The 16,225-nt window shown below is 33.9% G+C and overlaps 1 protein-coding gene across 2 annotated transcripts in view; it reads left to right on the forward strand.

The window, feature by feature from the left end:
* Positions 1 to 15,642, forward strand: part of LOC148949381 (monocarboxylate transporter 14-like) — a 258,939-nt gene extending 243,297 nt beyond the window's left edge. For both annotated transcript variants that reach the window (XM_089092940.1, XM_089092941.1), the window contains exons 11-12: positions 1,923 to 2,069; positions 15,410 to 15,642. In XM_089092940.1, coding sequence (XP_088949066.1) covers positions 1,923 to 2,069; positions 15,410 to 15,558 — 296 coding nt within the window. In that variant the 3' untranslated portion in view covers positions 15,559 to 15,642. The remainder of the gene's footprint in view (positions 1 to 1,922; positions 2,070 to 15,409) is intronic.
* The last annotated feature ends 583 nt before the right edge of the window (positions 15,643 to 16,225 follow it).

Raw genomic sequence — 16,225 nt, forward strand, 5'->3', positions numbered from 1 at the left:
TCTTCACTGCTCCCACCATCTTTACTAATAATACTACCAAGGTAAGTGAAGCTGCTCACCTGATCAATCTTTTCATTACTCAACGTCACTTTATCATCATTTCTTATTTCTAGCTTGAGCGACTTAGTCTTCGTCCAATCAACTTTCAAACCTATTCTAGCGCCTAGAACTTGCAATACCTCTAGCACTACCTTTATTTTACTCACGCATTCCTTTAAAATTATTAAATCATCAGCATAATCTAAGACCAGGAGATTTTTTCCTCCCCATTTGATTCCGTGGTCTCCCATTGCCTTTACTGTGCTCCTTAAGACAAAATCCATCAAAATAATCCATATAAAGGGGGATAGAACACAACCCTGCTGCTAACCTCATTTCCTACCGTAACCGCAGCAGTGTTATTCTCGTACATAGCACTACTCACTTTAATGTATTTGTCTGGTATACCATACAAGGATAAAACCTTTGCTAAAGCTTTTCTATCAACAGAATCGAACGCTTGCTCATAATCTATAAAGCTGAGGACCAAAGGTGTTTGACAACTCAGGCACTTCTCAATTATTAACCTAAGATTGAAATTTTGGTCGATGCATCCTCTACCTTTTTTAAAACGGTACTGTTCTTCTCTTAAAACTTTGTCTACGGCATCTCTCAGTCTAAAAAGTATCATATTACTAAGTAATTTACTACCTACAGAGACCAGACTAATGCCTTGATAATTACCACGCTCACTTTTGTCATCTTTCTTATAAATTGGCTTAATTAAGGTTTTTCTAAAATCATCAGGTACTTCCCCTTTTTCAAAAATCATATTCATAATCTTCAGTAACTTATTTCTAGCCTCAGAGCCACCATATTTAAGACACTCATTTACCACATTATCAGCACCTGGAGCCTTATCGTTTTTTAATTCTTTTAGTTTTGTTAGTAATTCTTCCTCACAAAAACAATCTTCATTCACATCAAAGGTATCACAAATTTTTTCATTATCTTCTATATCTTTTCTTTTACCTCTATCTAGGTCTAGCAAATTCTCAAAATGTTCGGCTCATCTCTTTTTAGTTTTTTCCTTATCGCTAATTGCGGCCCCATTCCTATCTTTAACTGGGCCAAGTCCTGATTGACTACTCTCTCTCAATTTGTTAACGTGACAGTACAATATTTTACTATTATGCCGTCTAGCTGAATCCTCGAGATCCTCGGTAATCTTATTCATGGTCTCCACTTCATACCTTATTAGTTAATATTTCAATGATTTCTCCACTTTATTTTATATTAGTCTTATTTTCCGGTGATCTATCACTCAGATAATTCTTGTACAAGTCCTTTCTCCTTTCTATTAAACATAAAGCTTTTTCACTAATGTTCTTAGCTGCAGTTCTAGCTTTCTTCCCTAAGACACCTTCAGCAACTTCACAAATTATTTTTCTAAGATTATTCCAGCCATCTTCCACATTATCAAATTTTAAACTCTTAAGTTTAGCAACTGTTCCTGGAAAATTTCTCTCAAATTCTCATCCTGAAGTCTACCAACATCATAACTTCCCGGGAGGTTGTTACTCTTCCGATATTTCAGCTTTAAATTAAACCTTTACACTACTAGATGGTGATCTTTTCCTTACCACTAATTGTGGCCCCCTACCTATCTTTAACTGGGACAAGTTCACTTGTCCCAGTTAAAGACTTAACTGGTATAACTTTATCACTAATTTTCCTAGATGCAGTCTTAACTTTCTTCTCTAAGACACCCTGAAGTTTATAGTCATAAGATGAAAACCCAGCCTAAACAAGAATTAGCAGCTTCCTTATTCATCATGAGCCTTACTCATGAAAGCGGAAAAAGTTTTAGGAAAAACAACCCAGCAAGAATTTTATTGTTAACCTTCACTGTGTTATTACATTAAAATGATATTTCCTAATAGGTATGTTTGGTGGAACCATAGCAGCAAATTATTCTCTCACAGCAATAATTCTTGTTGACCTTCTTTCTCTTGACAAGTTTACAAATGCTTATGGTCTCGTTCTTCTTCTTCAAGGAATTGGAAATTTGATAGGCCCACCACTAGCAGGTAATTGCCTATTTTCTGCCTAAAAGCTTTGAGCCAAGATTATCTGTAATGAGCTTGTAGGGTAGTCAAAATTAAGAAATTTTAAAACATAGCAAAAGGATCCGACCAAAACCTTGGTCAGATCTTTGGTATTTGAGCCAACAGTTACGAATGTGGGTAAATACTGCGTACAAGCATTATCAGCATCAGTAAAAGAAGTAATCTTAAGAACAGATATGCTAGATGGTCTTCATATTAATCGTTTGAAGAGCATTTTTTTAGTCACTCTTTGGGAACTAAGTTGCTCCACAGCTGTTTTCATGACTTAGGTATGTCTTCCGGATTGATAAACGATGAGTGAATAAAATAATTACTTCGTGTTAAACTGTTTTAGCGCGAATTGTAAATAAAGAGCAACCGTTGTCAATAGAAACTTTTAAAAACGGAATTTTGATACTGACATGTCTCGAAAGAGTCTACTATTTACGTGATTATCCATGTACGATCGCTGTTATACATGTACAATCCTAAAGATCTTCATCTTTTTTTTTTATAAAAATGAACAAGTTGTGCAAATACCACTTTATAGATCCAAAGACAAACTTCGGACGAAAGGTGAATCGGTTGTGAAATTTGAATTGTGGATAGCAGGCACATTCTTCAATGATGGGCTCTCCCCTCCTCTTCTTCTCATATCGCACTAAAAATACGATTTGTATCAGATCGATGGTCATAAAATATTGGAGGAAGAGAGCTCTTTGGCATAGAAACGTCGATTTCCAGTGTATCTTTTACGTGATGGAAGTGAAGGTGAAGACTCTTAGTCTTTTTGGTCTGGAGTTCCACCGTGAGGAAACATGATGTAAAATTAAAAGTAAGAATAGTTGTTCCAATAAGAAGATTAAAATATGCCAAACCTGTGTTTCCAATAGAAAAAATAATGACCGCACTCTCAGAGGCAAGGACTCGAAGTTACGGTAAAATGCTCATTGTCTATAAAAGAGTTATTATGTAGACTTTTGGAGAAAAAAACGTTTATTACTCTACCTTGACAGCAAAATTTGACAAAAAGTAGACCCAGCACAATTCCATGTTTTAAAAATAAATTGATATCAAGACCAGGTTTCATTTGGGTAAATTGAGGGTATTAGTGAGTAAAATGAAAGGAATAGGACATAAGAAAATAAGAGGAATTTTGGAGCCCAAAATGGGTTTTTCCGTTGAATTTTTGTAATTTTGGTACCATCCTAGAACGAGGGCCCTATGAAGGAACGACACCCAGCAAAACGGTTAGGCACTTTTTTTATTTGGAAAATCTTTTGTAGGATACCCCAAAAATGAATCTGTCAAGCTTTAAATCCTCAAATAAAAAAGAGACTGATTTTTAAGTAATGAATTAAAAAAAATAAAATAAGAATAGAAACTACGCAGCTTTGCCCTAAAAAAAAACTTCACTGTTATAAGATTTTAGAAATTTCAGAAAATTGGCCTAATTTCAGAAAAATAGCGAAACACCCCGAAAATGTGGTGATATGGATGAAAATTAAAACTTCAGAATTGGAATATCTGAGAACCCTGAGGCAGAGTTTCCATGTGCCTATATAATAAAATAAGCTCTTAATATTTTTTCTGACAAGTCACAGATGTTTTTTTTTTACTTGTTTGTTTGTTTTTTACTTAAGGTGTATTGGAACAAATTCTTGGTATCTGGTGTATACCCTCCCCTCCCACCCCCCACCCACCCGCGGAAAATACCCCCCACCAGAAATATTCCTAGCAATCAAAAAGGAGTAGATATCAATTTTACAGCTCTTAATATTTTTCCTGACAAGTCACAGATGTTTTTTTCACTTGTTTGTTTTTTACTTAAGGTGTATTGGAACAAATTCTTGGTATCTGGTGTTTACCCTCCCCCCCCCCATCCCCCAGCGGAAAATATCCCCCACCAGAAATATTCCTAGCAGTCAAAAAGGAGTAGATATCAATTTTACATTTTGGATGCGTTTTTCAAAGTTTCTTTTGTAGTTTTCTGCTGGGGTGGGGGTGAGTATTCTGCAGGGGAGATGTCTGGGGGAATTTTCAGTGGGGAGTAAATTTTTCGGAATAATTTCCTTTCAGTGAGGATGTATTTTCCGGAGGACATTTTCCATGGGGGGGGGGTGTATTTTCCGTGCTGGGTCATTTCCGCGGAGGGTATTTTCTGCAAGGGGGTGTTTTCGAGGTGGGGGAGGGGGGTAAACGCCTAGCACCAAATTTCTGGGATAGCTAATCAGCTTACGACTATCGAAAGAACGTTTTTCTAAAAAAAAAAAATATGTAAGATTTAAAACTTAGATAATTTCGGAGACCACGCTGGCTTTACATGACGATAAATAAAAGTTCAAATAGGGACAAAATCCTTTTAATAGACAGTATTTCACAAACAGTGATAGAAATTCACAAAAAAATACCAGATATTTCGGTGACATAAGCAGTGACCGTCATCAGTAGTAAAACTAAGCTAAAACAATTTAAAACAATAGTCTACATACGAAATAAAGTAAAACTACATATTGCTTAATTATAAGTAGGAATGTATCTTCATTAAATGCTCTATTTAGTAATGTAAAATAGTGTAAGAAAATACATGACGCTTATAAGTAGTGGAACAAATATCTTCTTGAAATCTTAAAACATTGAATTCTAACTGCCGACGTCTCAGGAAAAATTGAGTTGCATTAATGCTCCTATTGTTTTGTTTTAAAACCCTGTTACGAGCTTTTTTTTACTATAGTAAGCTTCATTATCCGCAGAATTGATTGGCAAAACAGCCATCTGAAATAAGTCAAAACAGCCAAAAAAAGCGTTTATCACGCTTTATTTATATTAAATTATTACATTACTATCACTCAAATTTTACTGTCATTCAAATCGACAGTATTGTCAGTCATGGTTGCTATAATTTTCAATTTGTGGTCTTCGGTTTTCTTTTTAATTCGTAATTTTCAAGGGAGAAATAATCTCTCATGCAAATTTCTCCCAAAAACCATTTAGAAGGAAAAGAAGAAAGATTGCTCCTACACCATTCGGGGGTGAACCGGTCTTTGTTGAATTCCAGAAGGATGGCTTTAAACCACAATCTTTAGCAATTCGCCATCTTTCATCCGTAAAACGTTGCCTAGTTATTTCTTTAGCCCACATTCTTTAGCACTAATCAGTAAATGTTAAGGGATAAGAAAACCAAGGAATAAAGAGCAAATTTCACCTCTTCTAATAATTTCCTTAAATATTATTAGCCTATAAAATAAGACTAGCAAATCTGGTTATTTAGACACTGAGATGTCCCTTACAATGGCCTTAGTCATGAGAAGAAAAATTAAATTAAGGATGCTGAAAACCTTAAAAGCGAAATGGTGTAATGTGTTTCTTCTCTAAATATAATATTTGAGACTAATACTCTCGGGATTTTAAAGGGCCGTAAATGGTATAAGAGCTTGAAATAAATATCCATTTACTGGAAGGATTTAGACTCAAATTCATTACGAAAAATAATCTTTTGACTTATCTGAAGCTTTTCTGAAAGTTATCGCTGAATATCAATTTATTTTAATTCCACATAGCCAAGAAGGTGTTCTCAGTGCAAATGATGAAGAAAAACAGAAATGACAACGAGAAGCTAAAAGCAAAATGGGGACTTAAAAGAGCCAAGATAAAATCAGAAGATAAAACTGGAGGAAAACAGAGTCAAACCATGCAGAAAGGGGGACAAGTAAATCAAAAGTCAAGTTAAAACTTAATTGCGTTGGCCAAATCAAACCAGGAAAAAAAAGATACAGACTTCATTGAAACAATTCTCTCATTGTCTTCTTTAGTACAGCATTTTTTTGCCTTTCGTTGTTAATTGACTCAACGGTGGTTTTGTATAACCAAAGTTGCTCGCTTTAGCGATAATTAAAAAAATAAATGATATAATAAGTTGAAACCTTCATCATTCAAAATAATTCTTACCTCTTCAAACCGAATGAAAAGTACAGGATGATTGAAAAGATGTTCAAACGATCCGAAATTAAAATAAGATAAGATTTGCTATTAAAAAATAATTATCACAAGCACTGTTGAGCCAAATTCGTATTTCAGAGTTTAACTTAAAAATACCTCGCTCTTTACGCTAAAGTGTTTTAGTGCTATTAAAAAAGCTTCTGGTTCTAATTAAACGCCCCTTGTGTTTTAGCAGTCGTTCTTAAAGAATTGTGACAAAAGTTCAAACTTTAGTGTTGAGAGAGGAGTATTGAAGAGGGGGTAGTCCCTTTCATATACGGAATAGTTTTTGTTCGTTTAATTTTTTTTTTTATTAAATTTCTGACCATTTTTCAGTTAATGCCAAAAAATCCTCCTCCCTCTTCATGGGAAATCTCCCCCTCCCCCACAAAAAAATTCTTCATAGAAAGCTAATCTCTCGTTAGATCCCCACCCCTCAGGAAATTAACCCCGAACAATTCCATCCTTACTGCGATTCCACCTGAAATATTCTCCTTAGCATATTTTCATTTGAAAAAAAACCTGTTATTTATTTTATTTCTGAAGTTTTTTTTTCATGATGCGCGTAAGTTTTTTCAATATTTACCCCGTAAATCCCCCCGCCCCAATGGAAAATTTCCCCATGGATAATTTCTTCTGGTGATAATTCCCCGTGGAGAATTTCTGCCGCGGAATAACCCCTACCCTCCCCCCTTCCACTAAAAAGTCCCCAAGATAATTCCAATCCCGTTTAAAATTTTCGCACAATGTCCCCAGAACATTGCCATATGTAAAATTAAGTCAACAAAGAGAAAGTAACGTAAATAAAACAAATTTTGTATATGAATTCTAGGAATTTTCCCTCGTATAAGATTTCACCTGGAAAGCTCACCCCCCGGAAACTACCTCCCCCCAACAATAAATTCTCTCCGTAGAAAATCTCCACGAAGAAAATCCCCTGAAAAATGTCTATATACTTCCCAATAATAAATAGGCTGCTATATGTAAACAATGGGCGAATTTCAAAACTTGTAGCCCTTTCCCTTGAGGCTGTGGGGGTCATGCCATCCTCATAGGCATATTTATTGGACCTTTCAACCGTGCTGAACAAAATGGCGATCTCAAAAGTTTGATCAGGTGACTTTTGGACAAAAGCTGCCTTCCAATATTTTTGGTTGCTTAAAAATGACACTAGAACTTTTAATTTCCATTCAAATGAGCCCTCTCCTGATGCTCTAGGACTATTGGTTTGATACGATCATCCTTGAGAAGAACAAAAAAAAAAACAAAAAAAAACACATCCATGATCTTTCTTCTGGCAAAAAAGGATGTTTTAGGGGACGTTTCTTCCTTTTTCGATAATTAGGCAAATTTTCTCAGACTCGTAGCTTTTGAAGGGTAATATTAAAAAAAAAAACTTAGCAAAACATATTGTTTGCTTGCAAAAGTTAAAGGGCAATTTGACAAGTATATATTAGGAAAGCTCTACAACTCTATGTTTGCGCTGCACGTGTTTTTTTTTAACTCCATTATGGAAACTTTTTTCGTCAATAAAAAAGGAACAAATTAGGGTTCGATTTTACTGGTATGCTAAATTCTTTATTGGTATCCCTCTATGGTTCTGTAACTCATACAATAATAAAAAATACCATGTCTTTGATATTTGTGAGAAGATGGAAGAATTATCGCCTCGGTTTGAAGACCGTTGAAAGAAAATATCAGACTTCCCGCTTAACCATCTTCTATATAGGCTACTATACAGTGGAATAGACATTTAGTCTCCAGTGTCTGAACAGTGTTTTACAATTTAGTTTTTTTTTCTCGTCAGTGGTGGTTGTTTATTTGTCGTATAGTTGATGATTTTTCCTGTTTATATGATGATTTTTCCATATATATATATATATATATATATATATATATATATATATATATATATATATATATATATATATATATATATATATATATATATATATATATATATATATATATATATATATATATATATATATATATATATATATATATATATATATATATATATATATATATATTTATATATATATATATAATAATAATAATTTAATTACCCACCATCTACAAAAAGAATATAGTGGAGCACAACAAAAAAGAAAAAGGAAACCAACTTCAAAAAATAAAAATAAAGATACGAAACTCAAACAAATGCAAGAGAAAAACGACGTCTCATAAATCTGACTTTGAACACTGAATTGTCCCGAATGGTCGACCATTGCTTGGATGGCTCCGGAAGCCCATATTTTTCCAGTCGAGAATTCCGGTATCACTTGGATATATACAGTTAAAATTTTGCATACTTATAGTAGCACTTTCGGATTTTTTCAGTCTCTCACTTTCTTCTCCTTACTAGTAAGGGCTTTCTTCTCCTTACTATATATATATATATATATATATATATATATATATATATATATATATATATATATATATATATATATATATATATATATATATATAGCAAGGAGAAGAAAGCCCCAAGATTGCCGAGTTGTCAACGTCGCCGTGACGATAGTAGTGATCAATAGCAAAAAAAAGCCTCTAATGTCTCATCTCGTTGTTTTTTAATGTATGTCTTATGAGCCATAGGATTCATTTATGAGTCATACGATTTATTCGCCGTTTGAAGACCGATGTAAAAAAAACATCCGACTTTCCGTTTAACCATTTATTATATACGGTTGGGTAGATCGCTAGGTCCTGTATTTTAGTGTTGATTTAAGTTTCCACTTGTTTTTCTTTTTTTTTCCTTAGACATGTTGGTCACTGTACTGTATAATCGTTAACTATTTGTGTTTTTTTTTTCTCTTTATTTGTACTCTTCTAGTGCATTTTTGTAATGTGTCGAAAGAGGGCAAAAATAAACTTAATGAATCTTATATATTTAGAATCATAAAAAAAAATCTTTTTGTGTATGGGAGAAGGGTGGCGCTCGATTAAAGGACGGGAAGAATGTATGTTTGGGAAAGGGTTTTTTAATCACCGAGCTCTGTCTCAGGTCTGCCTCTTATAGAAATTTTGCATGGGATCGATGCACTAAAAAGGGCGCGTGGAGAGAGTGGGCGATTCTTGCAATTTTCATCATCAAACAGTTCGTGGTAACAAACTGTAAGTAAGGAGCGACCCGGCTCAATGGTAACCGAAACTCTAAAAAACAGAATTATGGTACCAATAGATACATCAAAAGAATCAAATTTTAATTCTGATTTCAAATATATAAGTTTCATCAAGTTTAATCTTACTTATCAAGAATTACAAGCCTGAGAAAATTTGGCTGATTTTCAAAAACAGGGGGAAAGACCCTTTAAGAGCTATAGAACCTTAATGAAAATCCTACCATCCTATTCAGCGTATACGACAGTCTTTCTTTAAAGGTGGCAAGATCATTTCTACAAAAACGGAAAATTTTGCCTTTTTTGGCAGAAGAATCTTCACGGGTGCGTCTGTATTTGTTTGTTTGTTTTTTTTTTTCTTTCTTTCTTTCTGTTCCCCAGGGGTAATTGTTTTGACCCAGTGGTCCTAGAATATCGTAGGAGGGCTCATTGGAACGGAAATTAAAAGTTCTAGTGCCCTTTTTAAGTGACAAAAAAATGGAGGGCAACTAGGCCCCCTCCCACGCTAATTTTTTCCCAAAGTCACGCAATCAAAATTTCGAGATAGCCATTTTGTTCAGCATAGTCGAAAATCTAATAAATATGTCTTTTACGATGACTTATTCCCCCACAGTTCCCAGGGGAAGGGCTGCAAGTTATGAACTTTGCCCATTGCTTACATGTTTTATTGGTTATTGGGAAGTATACAGAAATTTTAAGGAAGAATTTTTTTCTGGTGGGGGGAGGCGGGCGGGGCGGCTCACTCGGGAGAATCTTGCCGTGGAGGATGTTTCTTTGGGGCAAGTGACATTTCTATGAAGGGGCGCCGGATTTCCAAGCATTATTTAAAAAACTATCAGAAATTAAATAAAAAAAAAACATGTTTTTTCAACTGAAAGTAAGAAGCAACATTAGAACTTCAAATGAACAGAAATTATAACGTATCTAAGGGGGGTATCCCCCAAGTCAATACCTCGCTCTTTTTGCTACAGTTTTTTTTTTAGTGCTTTAAAAAGAGCTATCTATTCTAATTAAAAGGCCTTTGTGATTCAGGGGTTTGTGAATTAAATTTTTTTTTAACTTTTAACGTAAAGAGCGTGGTATTGACTAAGGAGAGAACCCCGTCATATACGTAATAACATATACGTAATAAAAAAAAAAAAAATAAAAACAAGCGATATGGCTCAATAGTAATCGAAACTTTTAAAAACGGAACTTTGATGTCAATAAATGTATCAAAAGAATGGGCTTATAATGCTGATTCTAAATATATGAATTTTATTAAGTTTAGTATTACTCATCAATGGCTACGAGCCTGAGAAAATTTACCTGATTTTTTAAAGAGGGGGAAAACATCCCCTAAAAGTGAAAGAATTTTAATGAAAATCACACCGTCAGATTCAGCGTATCAGAAAACCCTATAACATAGGTTTCAAGCTCATATCTGCAAAAATCTGCAACTTTGTATTTTTTGCCAGGAGAAAAATATACGAATATAGAAGTTCGTTACGTAAGTTAATTTATAAATTACGTCAGAATCAAATTTAGAGACAGCCATTTAGCAAAAGAAAAGTAAAATTTTTCTGCAAATTTTTTTTACTTATTTAATGACGGTGAGCCAAAATAAAAGCTGCATTAACTAAAAAACGATCAGAAATTAAATAAAAAAAAACAAGTTTTTTAAACTGAAAGTAAGGAGGGACATTAAAACTTAAAACGAACAGAAATTATTCCGTATATGAAAGGGGCTGTCCCCTCCTCAACGCCTCGCTCTTTACGCTAAATTTTGACTCTGTCTCACAACTTTATTTTTTAAAACAATAAAAAACTTTAGCGTAAAGAGCGAGGCGTTGAGGAGGGGACAGCCCCTCTCATATACGGAATAATTTCTGTTCGTTTTAAGTTTTAATGTCGCTCCTTACTTTCAGTTTAAAAAAACTTGTTTTTTTTTATTTAATTTACACACAAAGACGATTTATTTTCGGGAAAAGATAAAAGAAAGGGTGATCTGAACGTGAACATTGTCACAACCGAAACATCGACCACTGGGTAAATGAGCAAAAATATTTACAGGATGATAATTGCACTCGAGCTTAGTCCATTTTTCTGTAATCTGTTACAAATGTAACAGATTACAACGATTAGATTTACAGTAAACACTTAATAATTGTTCTTACAGTTTTCGGTTGAAAGTTTGGTGTTTAATAAGTCATGGCAGGAATTGTTGATGGGTGTTGCCTGTTTAACCTTTGTGCCAAGAAACTTTTAATGCAATTTAACCTTAATTAACTTCCTTTGAAGTTATATGTTTCGCTTCATATTCGGATCTGTAGCTGAGCTATGGCTACAAATGAACTTTTTATCCACATACCATTTTTTGTGTGTTCCCACATGTGATTTTCCATTTGTATTACATTCTCTGTTTTATGCTATTAATTTCCCAAGAGTATTAGAATATCGAACAAAATTTCATGAAAGTTTAACCCTCTAAAGCAATTTAGATCCAACTAGCTCAAAACATAGCTATTAACATTTTTTATTTCTTTGAGTTTAAAAGGGTTAATGATTCAAGTGCTCATGTTACATTTTCGTAATGTTAAATTCACAGATATTGCTCTCCTAGTCAAATAATATTAGTCAAGAGAAAGAGGCTCTCATGTTAGAATAAATAGAGATTTCAGACTTGACATGTATGAGAAAAAATAATTCTGTTCTAGCAAGCGTAAAAAACACTACTTTGAAACAATATTACTGTGCGGCACAATGATATTTGGAATACTATAAACAAATACTTGTAATACTTTAGAGATACTATATAATATATTATTTTAGTCAATAGCCATAGAAATGAAATGAGCCACAAGACCAGTATATCAATTTTACAAGTAAAATAAACAAATAATTTGTTGTAGTTCCGAAATTAAAGGCATATACCAAAATGCTGGGTGCTTAAGACTAATCCTATTATTGAAATTTGATTAAGAATAAAATATACCATGTGCAACAGAAAACGGAGAGCCTATTTCTGTTTTCTGTCGTCGTTTTCAATCCTCAGTTTTCATGAGTTTTTCTTTCAAGAAAAACTCACTTTCTTTCATTTTGGTTCAAGAATTATTTATTTTTAAATTTGTAAGGATGTTTCCTCTGGCGCTATGCCAAATATCTTTTCTTTCAAAGAGTAATAACGACATCAATATTGCTCAAAGTTACTATTTGACTTTTAAACAGTATTTTCTTATGAATATATCCTTTTTGAACACAAAGGTGACACTGATACCATTACGAGCGCGGTAAATTTTCTCCTTTTAATAATACAGGATTTGCTCTAAGATCATATTCTCTGAAATATTAAAAAACAGAATAATTGGCTTAAAATGATAATTAAAATGCAATGGGAGATTTGTTCAAAAGAAACTACAATATATTATATTTTTTTTTGTATGTTGCGACTCTATAATTTTCTTATTCAGTGCTACTGACTCGGCTTTAATATCAAAGAGAGGTGATTGTATTTTGAAACATACTCGTATTGTTTGAATCTTTTATAGATATGACAGTTTACTAGAACTGTATTTTTCATTCTGTTTATTTTTGTGGGAGAACTTTTCGAGGGAAATGGCATCACTATTTATCCAAAAAAAGTATCTAGCATCAAAATTAGATTCCATGAAAGGGTTGGCCTAAAACTAAACTTGAATCGAATTTGGCCCTTGAAACCAACATTCATCGTTGACAATATTAGACCTAGTTTGTAATTTGTCATCATCTTGACAAAAGTCTGCTGTTGAGTAAACTAGATGGGATCAGGAGCACATTTGAGTGGGAGGGGGTTCTCAAACCTGTAAAAATAAATCCAAGGGATAAAGATTTTAAAAGCTATTTCATTGTTAGAGTGGAGACTAATGTATCCAAGCGTTTCAAAAAACCTATGATGTACGTTTATGACAAAACATAAAAGGTATCCTTTTCAGGAAAGGGAAGAAACTGTTTTGAACAATCAAAGTATTTCTCTTTTCATCACTTGTACAGCACTCTGTACAGTGACGTGGTATTCGCGCACCTATATTACTATGACTAAATCAAAGTATAAACGCCTACTGAACAAGTACTGACAAAATCTATCCTCTCCACACAAAAAAAGTGACCCTTTGTCCGCGTCTCCGGAGACGATTCCATACCTATGCGAACCTGGCGGATAACTCACAAGTTCCGTAGGTGATTATACTTGTTCCGTAAAAGCTGTATTAAATTTAATTTATTGGCTCGGAGCGATTAAGTAGTGCAACATTTACCCTCTAGAGGCGCTGAGGTACGCGTGGTCACTTTTGGAGAGTTTTGACTGTACTTGTTCAGTAGATGATTATACTTTGGACTAAATATAGCTAGTTTTACCACTATATCTGTAGGCCAAAGTATAAACACATAATGACAAGTACTGACAAAACTCTCCAAAAGTGACCCCGCGTACCTCAGCGCCTCTAGAGGGTAAATGTTGCACTACTTAATCGCTCCGAGCCAATAAATTATATTTAATACAGCTTTTATGGAACAAGTATAATCACCTACGGAACTTGTGAGTTATCCGCCAGGTTCGCATAGGTATGGAATCGTCTCCGGAGACGCGGACAAAGGGTCACTTTTTTTGTGTGGAGAGGATAGGTTTTTGTCAGTGCTTGTCAGTATGTGTTTATACGAGGTTGCCTAGGTTGCTTGATTATGGATGGTAGATATTTCCACCAAAGAAATTAAAGATATACACTTTTATTGTTTTCTTTCTTGCCCTGCGTACATGGGGTAATTTCGGTGCCTTATTAGGCCAAAAGTTAAAACCTTATTTAAGAGCGCCCATTTGCGTTAAAGGATGGGGACAAGGATTTTATTTCGATTTTAAATGAAGATAAAAAAAAGGTGTTCTATTTTTTCAAAGTATATTTTATTTAGCCAATTTCGTCATAATTTCATTTTTTTTATTAAAATATAACAATCACTGTTACTTCTAAAGTATTGCTCCAATTTAAGCTAATAGTGTAACAATAATTTGAAAACTCACTTCTAAACTACGTTATTTGAAGGTTATTTAAGGTTAATGCAATGGCTTAAAATGTGCGCTAACAGTGGATATAAAGCTGCTCAAGCGTTTAGACGGTAACTTTTTTCTAGCTTTTATATAACCCTTGTTGATAGCATAATAATCAAGAGGCCCTCGCTCTTGTTCATTTGGAAGTATGGGAATTTTCAAATTCTGAACGATTGCCCTAACAGAATATCACGATATAACTTCTATCTAAAATTAATGTAAGTTTATGTTGGTGCTATACTGGAAACATGGCCGATTAAAACTGCTTTGATTTTCAACGGGTGTTACAAGTTTAAAACTAGACAAGCTTCTTACAAGATCTAAAATTGCAAATAAAAGGAACGTGATGTGCAATGGAATTGCTGTGAAGGAGTGTACGAATCTTTGTTTTAAACATACCCTCAAAGCTATTAAGCAAAAACCGATGGATATTCTCGGAACGAAAAAGTAGATTTTTGTGATATAAATAGTTTTAATTCCATAATTCTACACCAAGTATACACTTAGCAGTGCATATGCTCCAAGTTTAAGCCCCCCCCCCCTGAAGTATAAGAGTTTTTATGAGAATTCTTATAATATTCTTATAATTTACCCGTTTTTTGCTCTTTTGACGGCTATCTTTCGAATTACCCTTTTGGTTTTTCCATTTGCAGAAAAGCAAATGAATAGCAATGAATTTGTTATAGACAGTCTTCTTTAGAAAGAGAATAAAATGCATGAGATCTTATATATGTGACTAATACATTTAGGATAGCCTTCATTTTGATCGTTTATATTCCTGCAAATCTCCAGAGATCCTGAAGCTTTTATTGACCAGTATCCGAAACATTTTTTTTCTGGTTGACGGGGGGGGGGGGCGATCAGATACGTTTAATAATTAACCTTTCACTGTTTTTGCGTTATTAATATTATTTTTTTTTGTTTGCTTCGTCATCCATAGAAGATTCATGGTTATTCAAAATATTAGCTTCTTCGTTACCCCGGTGATTCACATGAAGTATATGGAAACAATTTGGTATGCCTCCTCACTTCTGCAAAAAACAGAGTCTTTTGTAGGGACAAATATCTGATATCTTATAACTTAGTTTATGACTAAAATTGTCTTATCTCAACAATAAAAAAGCTTCATATCATTTTGTCATCAATTATTTTTCTTCAAGGTTGGATCTTCGACGAGACTGGTGATTATGAAATGTCTTTCTACGCTGCCGGTGCTTTCATAATTTTATCTGGTGTTGTTTTAATTGTTTCTCCTTTATGTAAACTTTATAAGAACCTTAATACCACTGCCAAAAACACCAGTCTGTGAATTTCTCTCTTTTCAATCGTGATATTTTTGTTTAGTTATTTTGATTAAGTTAGCACAAATATTACCTATTAAAAATTCGTTATTCCATTACTGCACTTTTGTTAACTAGATCACTCTATACCGCAACATTTGCTTACCTTTAGGTACCGCTTAGTGTAGGTATAAATCCAAAAAAAGCAGTCCTTTGGTAATTGGTACTTCAGTACAAGTGTTGCGTGCAATTGCACTCTCCCACTGTCGCTATTTTCATGAAGACAGATCGTCACATCATCTTTTAAGTGTAAGCATCCTCAACAGAGCTGTTCCTGAAATCTCTGAAGTTGTTTCTTGAAGTAGCCTGAAGTAATGATGCTGATGGAAAAAACCGCACAATTACCTTGTTGTTTTTTTTTTAGTATGCAAGATAGGTATTAAATTTTTTATTTTTTTTTGTTTAATTACCTGTAGGTAACGCTTAATATAGATATAAATCCAAAAAAAGCAGTCCCTTGGTAATTGGTACTTCACTACAAGTTTTGCGTGCAATTGCACTCTCCCACTGTCGCTATTTTAATAAAGACAGATCGTCACATCATCTTTTAAGTGTAAGCATCCTCAACAGAGCTGTTCCTGAAATCTCTGAAGTTGTTTCTTTAAGTAGCCTGAATTAATGATGCTGATGGAAAAA

Source organism: Artemia sp. Qi Xiang Cuo, chromosome 8 (assembly GCF_049724085.1).
Source record: "Artemia sp. Qi Xiang Cuo chromosome 8, ASM4972408v1, whole genome shotgun sequence".
NCBI classification, from domain to species: Eukaryota; Metazoa; Arthropoda; class Branchiopoda; order Anostraca; family Artemiidae; genus Artemia; species Artemia sp. Qi Xiang Cuo.